Here is a 7,954-nt window from a genome sequence, read left to right as displayed (position 1 = left end):
AAATGCTATAAATGAGTATACCCATTATTCAATTATTCAAATAATATTTATTGAGCACTTAACTATTACATGCCACTTAAACCAGGTACAGTTGGTTTAATGAGATAATTCTGCAAATCCTCAAACATAGGCTTCTATGTACATCCTGAGTTGTGTCTGACAATGGAGAAGCAATTGCTGGTGCAATAAAATATTGCTGTTGCCAATTCTCCCTTAAGAAATGACATCAGCTCTTTTCAGGATCTGGCTTAGGAAGCGACTTCCTAGGTTTGTTGACTTTTTCAGTTTCCTTAATCTTCAAGAGAGATTTAAACTGCTGCTCCGTCAAGAAAAACAGTCCTGTGTCCACAGCAAACAGAGCCGCCACCAACAAGGGGACAATAATTTGCAGCCACATATACTTGGTTCGGTATGCTAACGTAGAACAGAGATGCAACAAGAGACAAATTTTGTGTTAGATCTTGGCAAAATTTGTGTCAGAGCTTCACTTCCTTAAGAGAAGGGCCAACCATGGTTCCCCCATCTTTAGTGTGATATGATATTAAGGAACAGAGAGAAAACACTTGGGGGATTGAGTTCCACAGGATATACTCCCTGGAACACTAAGGAGGGCTAAGTATTTGCTAATAATCCCCATCTCACCGTTCTTCTAGCCAGTGTGACTAATGGGAAAGTCTTAGGAAAAATGGCCTCTTTCCTGGATCTGACATGACCAGCATCCATATATGATTTGAAAGCAGAAAGGAGACAAAGTGAAACCAGGGTTCACCAGTGTCTTATTTCTTAATCAATAAACCATTGTTTTTTGCATGATTACTGGGTAAAATGGAGATACTAGAGTAGTCATACTGCCTTCCGATTCTACTATTTCACAACTCTGTGATTTTATTTACACAACACTGATTTTGTGATTATTCTAGAATTTAAAAGCTGCAAAATATTATAGCTAGAAATTACTTGGAGGTCACCTAGACCAGTGTTTCTCAATGCTAGCTAGACATTACCAACACCTGAAAGAACTTTTGAAAATACTGATGACCAGACCCCACCCAAAATCAATTCTACCAGAATGTTAAAATATAAGACAGGGACATCCATCTCTCTTGAAATTCCTCAAGTGATTCTAGTGGAGTCTAGACCCACCCCCCAGCTTACACATGAAGATGTTGGAAGTCCTGGGACAACTGGACAACACTTTGATCTCAAGTTAGCAGAGAACTGCCTTAAGGGCTTAACCTGACCTTTAGCCTCATGTTTTATGGACGTAATTATGAACATGCCAAGGGGGAAAAAAACTAATTTCCACCTTGCAAGGAGAATATTTCAGTTCCTTCCTGGTATATGAAGTCTGGAAAGGGCTGTTTCTCTTACAGGCCATGGAGGTAGCCCGCCTGCCAGCTCTGTGTCCATCCAGCCCAGTCCCTCATCCCCAGAATACAGGCACACAGCTTACTGACTGGTTGGCTTCATTTCCTAGACCTTGTAAGCTAGGATAAACTCTTCCATCTCTTCACATCTTTTGTTTGTTCCTTCAACCTAGAGCTCTCTTTAAAATTTTAAATATTTAAAAATCTCAATCTTCAACATAGGTTCTTTCCTCAGGAACAACAAATGAATTTGAGACCAAAATAATCTTCATAACCTGTTAAGTCTGCCTTATTCCTGAATCAATAACCTATCATTTCTTGCACGACCTCTGGATAAAATAAAGATTTGGAGTAGATGCATGGCCATTAGATAGCTCTCTTTTAAACACGGAACTGCCATCAGAGTTTAACTCTAACTTTTGGCATCATGCATTTTTTAGACATAATTATGATTATTCCAATAAAAAAAGCATAAACATCAAATTCCAAGTTACAAAGACTTTTTTTTTATAAAGTCTTTTAAACAACCATTATCGCATTATTCACTCGAATCCCATAGTGTGGGCAGTTACTATCATTTAACATCGAAGGAATCTGTGACTGAGATGCATGCTATGTCTTATGTCTCCTCATGGTAAATCTAGTAGCCTTTCTCACCTACCACAGCTGATCCCATTCTAAAAGCTGCAAAGACTTTAGGCTCAGATGTCCTCTCTTCCTTCCCTGCTGTGGACTATTTCTTTTTCCTTTACCAACTCACCTGTTATTACTGTAATCCGAAGGGGCTCAGAGACACAGGGCTGCTTCTGAAGTCGGCCCGTACAGAAATAGCTGCCGCTGTCATTCAGTGAGGCATTTGTAATGGAGAACACTTGGTTCTCGTAGGAGTACTTGAGAGCCATGTCGTCCTTGTAGTAGATCACCTTTTTGATCTTCCAGTTTCTCCAACCATGGCACCTGAGGAAGAGCGACTCCCCTTCCAACACCTCCTCAGCAGAGGCCTGGAGGAGCATCCAGTCTGAAAAGCATTCATGATCTCATTTATTTAACAGTGAACAGAGGGAAGGAAGGAAGGGAATTAGGATGCGGGGAAGAGATTTAGAGAGAAGGAGAGAGAGAGAGAATAGGGGTCCTGCGTAGAGTGTGGGTCAGAAACCCTGGATTATTATTCACCCATTTCTTGGTTTGTCAGATCAATAAAAGTAATCACAAAATAAGGCTTACAGACTGTTTTTCTCAACGTTTTCCTCCTGAAAAGTCAGACTGCAGCTCTAAAGTGCCATACCTTCCTGCAGAGCCCATACATGAAAGGACTGAAACCCAGAATCCCTTCAGATCTATTATAGGCAATTCCAGACAGAAAAGGGAAATTCAACATACTCTTCCCAGGACGTTTGTAGCTTAGGAGACTCTATTTTGTTCTCTCTGAACTCACAGAGACTTCCCAGTTCTGTTGCTATCAGAGTTGGCCTCAAAACTTCCTTAAACCATATATAACAATTTTAATTAATTATTTGCATAATTCTATATTTAACGTCCCTTCCCCCATTTGGCTCTGTTTTGGAAGGTCAGGCACCATTTCTGGTTCAATTTTCTATCCCCAGTGCCTGACAGTGCCTAGAAGTTAGTGGGCACTTCTTTTTTTTTTTTTTTAATTGGTTGTTCACAACATTACAAAGCTCTTGACATATCATATTTCATACATTAGAATCGAGTGGGTTATGAACTCCCATTTTTACCCCAAATACAGATTGCAGAATCACATCGGTTACACATCACATTTTTACATACTGCCATATTAGTGACTGTTGTATTCTGCATTTGTCAACAATGAGTCAGTAAAAGACAAGAACCAGGTTCTATGACTAATGTCATCGTAAGAATTTAAAAGTGAAAGAATTTGAAATGGGAATATGGCTAACCTGTACAAACATATTTTATTTAGGATAAATCTTTGATGACTTATTTAGAATCTTTTTTTTTTTTTTCCTTACGATCTGAGGATTGAATCCAGGACCTTACACATGCTAGGCAAGTACTCTACCACTGAGCTACATCCACAGCCCACTTCTCTATAACCAACAACAAGGAAATAAGCTATTCCACACTGTTTTAGTTTGTATTTGGAACTGTATAAGTATGTTAAAAATTTTCACTCCAGAGAAAAATAAAAAGTGTATCAATAACTTATCTATCCAAATGAAATCATTAGTTTATTCATTAAACATTTACTAATTAGCCCCCATATACCTACATATGTTGTGATAATTTTTGGCAGTAGAGACAAAGATGAAGCAAACCTAAGAGTTATTTTTGAGTAACAATAGAAGATATGAGGAACATACCCAGATACCGTTCATAATAATTCAAATAATGGCACATGCATTATTCAGGGAAAATTTTTAAATCAAACTTTTGATCCTATTCCACATACGTAGCTCTTTGCAATGTTCATATATCCATCACACCATTTGACCAATTATAATATATCTGTGTCTAAGAACTAAAGACAGTGGAAAATAAAGTAGAAGAATAATATTGTGGGGTGATCAGAATACTGAAAGAGGGCAGAAGGGTGGGCGAAGGAATGGGAGTAGAAGAAGAGAAATGGAGTAGTATTGAAGGAGAAGCCATGGGTCCCTTCTCCCCAATTTCATTCTTCACGTGAGAGATAGCTATTCCCAAATCCCCAGAACTTACCACTGATCACTTCCAAGTACACAGGTTTACTCTTGTAAAGATTTCGGCCACGACATGTGTATATCCCACTGTGTTGATAGGTGGCATCCACGATGCTCCATTTTGAAGTTGTCACTTCTGAAATGGTGCCATTATGGGTCCACACAGTGTGGCTGTCCTCGGTGAAATTATTCCCTTTACATTCGAGAGTTACCTTCTCTCCTCTAAAAATTCTATTCCATGGGGGGTTCAAGGTCAGAATAGATTTTCGATTGCCTTCAAGAAGATAAAATTATGGAAAGAAATGCGGAAAGAAAAAAATTGAAAACTATCCAGGCTCAAAACACAAACATGTCAATAGTCAATCAATTGTCAGTATATCCTTGTATTATTAGTGGTAAGACTCTGTCCTGATTTCTAGGAGAAAAAATGGAGGAAACAGTATAGAGACCCCAGGGAGACTGGACACAAGAGATTTAAAAACAACAAGCAAACAAGCTAATTTACTATATGACTTGGGATAACTCACTCTAATTCTCTTAAATTGAATTTCAGTATCTACAGATGAGAATTGCAATCTCTTTTCAGGGAGAGATAATATCTGTCATACTCAACCATTGCTCAGCACAATGGTTGCTACATAGTCAGGGTTCATTAGATATTTATTGAGTGAATGAATGCAGGAATAGTGGATGGATAAACATTACAGTCAGGCATGGTGGTGCATACCTATAATCCCAGTGGCTCGGGAAGCTGAGGCGGGAGGATCACAAGTTGAAAGCCAGCCTCAGCAACTTAAGGAGGTCCTAAACAACTAAGTGAGACTCTGTTTCAAAATAAAAACAAAAGGGGCTGGGGATGTGGCTCAGTGGTTAAGCACCCCTGGGCTCAATCCCCAGTATCAAATATATATATGTACAGACACACACACACACACACACACACGTATATATAAATATATTAGAGTAGATGAAATATAAGGTCCTTTCAAGGTCTAACTTTTTATGGCTATTTAATTGCTAGTGTATATAGAGTGCAAAAAATAGGTCAATTCTGGAAGGTAGTGAGAGTCTCCAAGACAGACATTCTTAGCTTCTAGGAGCAAAGGGGTGTGGTACAAATTTGAACAGAGACTAAGGAAGTGGCTAAACGGTATTGACAAAAGAGTGACACAGTCAAAGAAGTGGACATGGACCCAGAAGACTTGGAATCCAGTCCTCCGTTGGCTGTGTAACCTCTGGAAGTCACCCCCTCTGATTTTCAGCATTCTCAATTATAAAAAAAAAAAGTAACAATAATAATAATCATGTAAAAATTGAATGAGTGTATGTCAAAAGGCCTAAAAGAGAGGCTGAAACACATCGATGGGCAACTGATATGGATTTTGGCTTGAACAGAGAAGATGACTTGAGAGAATAAGGAATTTTATTTTACAGGAGGGAGAAGAAGGAAAATACAACGTAGAAATGGGAAGTGGGTGGGCCAAAGAGTGACAAGTTCCCACGCATTAGCCAAAGTGAAGGGATGAAGGCAAAGGCTAAGGGGAAGAGTGGTACCACTGGAATGCTGAGGACAGGACAGAGGACTCACCTGTTAGCGTGCCAGCCAGAGCTGCAAAAGTCCAGAAAGGAGAAGTTAGCATCTCTCCCCAGTCTTCTGGGACTCCACAGTACTGGGATCTGGGTGTGGGGATGAGATCTACATCCATGGAGGGCTAAACAGCTCAGGAATCTGAGCCATGTAGAGGGAGAAGGAACTTTTCAATTCCTTTGCTAGGAATCTTGTCGTCTGGGAGAAGCCAGAGTAATTGCAAGGAACTAGGCTCTTAATTTGGTTTTCCCCCCAGGTGTTACTCAGCCCAGTTTCCCATCCTTTCCAGTTGGACTCCATTACAGAGTCCCTGGGAAAGGTCTCATGGTTTATACATGTCCTTGAACAAGTCACCACCAAACTAATCAAAATCCCCCGCCACCCCACTACCTCCTAGATCCATTTGGGCCCCTCCAGGTGGGGTAACTGAACCTCTACTTACAGAAGAGCAGCAACGCTATGCACAGTGGGGCACAGCCTCCCATGGCAGCAGGCATCTCCTCTGTGCCCCCAGGTGCCAGCTGGGCTGGTAAGAACTATGTTCTCAGAAATAGGCTTGAAACTAAAAAGGAGAAGGAAATGTTTTCTGTATCATATCTAGTTAACTCATCAATGATGCCTGGGCTGGTCTCTTTCTCCAGAGATAATAGTCAGGGTTGTTGTGAACTGGGCGATTTTATACTTACCCCTTTATTCCACTCCCCATCAAATCTCCATAAGCACACTTGGAATCTGGTGGGAGAGGGGCATAGGTAGGGTCACTGGGATTCCTGAAACTATCAATCAATACATAACTAGTTTGCAACTTAGGTAATCGAGTTGCAGGGGAGAACAGAATCAAACAACAATTACTGCATACTTGATATATGCCAGGCACTGTCTAAACACATCTGATATTTCATCTATTTCTTACAAAAATTTATGAGTTAGGAACTACTGCTCTCTACATTGTATAGATAGGAAAAGTGGCTGTTAGAAAGCTTTAGCAACTTGTTTTAGGCCATCACCCAGGAAATGACTAATTTGGGGTTCAAAAACATAAAAAGCTAACCCCAGAGTCAAACTCTAAATCATTAGAATATACTGCTTGAGCATGTTCCAGAGTTTGGCCAGTAATTGCTGAAATTCTTTTGGGGTTCATCTTGTTACTTAATTTCCTGATGATCTTTTGTCTACTAATCCACAAATTTTCATCTGATTCACTGATGATCTACTAACTGACAAGTCAAACTAGAGATATTTTTATAGAATTCTCTACTGAGTTCCTGATGTAGCCTATAACACAGGGAAGAAGATGTTAACCATCTCTTATAGGGATATGAGCATTTTCTTTTCTTTCCTAGGCTTGGTCAATTTTTAATTTTATCATCATCCAGCATGCACACCATTTTTCCTTTAAATATACATCAGTTCTTTTCCTTTTCATGACACCTCTGACCAATTTTTTGGCATTTCAGCTTCAGGTCATTGCTGGTGAATTTCTTCTTGGATCTGGGATTGATAATATTGGAGATAATGCCATAAATATCTACAGTGAATTGCCATTTACAAAGGAGTTTTTTTGCATATAGTATTAATTTGATATTTTCCAAAATTCTGAAGTAGGAGGAATAGTATCCACAGCTGAAGTCAATGAGGCACCATTCTCTCACACCCTGAGCTGCCTTAGAGAGTGTAGAAATAAGTCTTTGAATTAAATGCAAAGTCACTTTAGTCGCATAGAGATCTATGCAAAACTTTCAGCTTTCTGTGAAATGAGAGAAAACGGGGCTAAAAATATTCATAAATAGAAAGTGTCAGATAAGAAAGATTGGTGTCCCTGGTGCAGGACTTGCAGTGTTTTAGTGACAAGATCTGAAACAGAGCAGAAAGTTATTTTGAAAAGTACAAGTGGTGGGTGTTTCGAGAGCCGAATTCAAATGCTCCTGGCGTTTACGTAACTGACATTTAATTGTAAAATAGGGACAACACTGGTATCTAGTTATGGCTTTATTATGAGATTTAATGAGATAATAAGGATATAAAATATGTTGCATAGCTTCTGGCATGGAAAAGATGTTTAATAAATACATCTTTCTTATTATTACTTAGTAAGGACTCAGGATAGATACAAATTTTGACTGCGTCTCAGGATAAATACAAATTTTGGCTGGGTTAAGGACAATCAGATACCTACTTTTTTGATACCTTGTTCATAATCAGTATCTTATGTCCGTTCAATTTGTCTAAGTAATCTCAGTCCTCTCTGTAGTTATGAAGAACAGAGCAGGGGGCTGGGGCTGGGGCTCAGTGGTAGAGCGCCTGCCTTGCACATGTGA

General features: G+C 39.4%; 1 protein-coding gene across 3 annotated transcripts; it reads right to left on the bottom strand.

Moving 5' to 3' along the window:
• Nucleotides 1–6,172, bottom strand: FCER1A (Fc epsilon receptor Ia; the record flags this gene model as incomplete). 3 transcript variants are annotated; one of them, XM_081308230.1, is made up of 5 exons in its annotated part: nucleotides 1–414; nucleotides 2,128–2,385; nucleotides 4,068–4,322; nucleotides 5,637–5,657; nucleotides 6,079–6,172. In XM_081308230.1, the coding sequence occupies 5 exons, from the start codon at nucleotides 6,131–6,133 to the stop codon at nucleotides 227–229; spliced, it is 777 nt and encodes a 258-aa protein (XP_081164356.1). In that variant the 3' UTR covers nucleotides 1–226. The 3 variants fall into 3 exon arrangements, with proteins under 3 accessions (XP_081164356.1, XP_081164355.1, XP_081164357.1); XM_081308229.1 differs by having other exon boundaries at nucleotides 5,637–5,777; nucleotides 6,079–6,139; XM_081308231.1 differs by lacking the exon at nucleotides 5,637–5,657 and having other exon boundaries at nucleotides 6,079–6,133.
• Between the last annotated feature and the right edge of the window lie 1,782 nt (nucleotides 6,173–7,954).

The sequence above is a fragment of the Spermophilus citellus genome (genome assembly GCF_964194105.1).
Source record: "Spermophilus citellus genome assembly, chromosome: 9".
NCBI lineage: Eukaryota > Metazoa > Chordata > Mammalia > Rodentia > Sciuridae > Spermophilus > Spermophilus citellus.
Note: the sequence above shows the minus strand (reverse complement) of the source record. Positions and strands in the feature narration are given on the sequence as shown.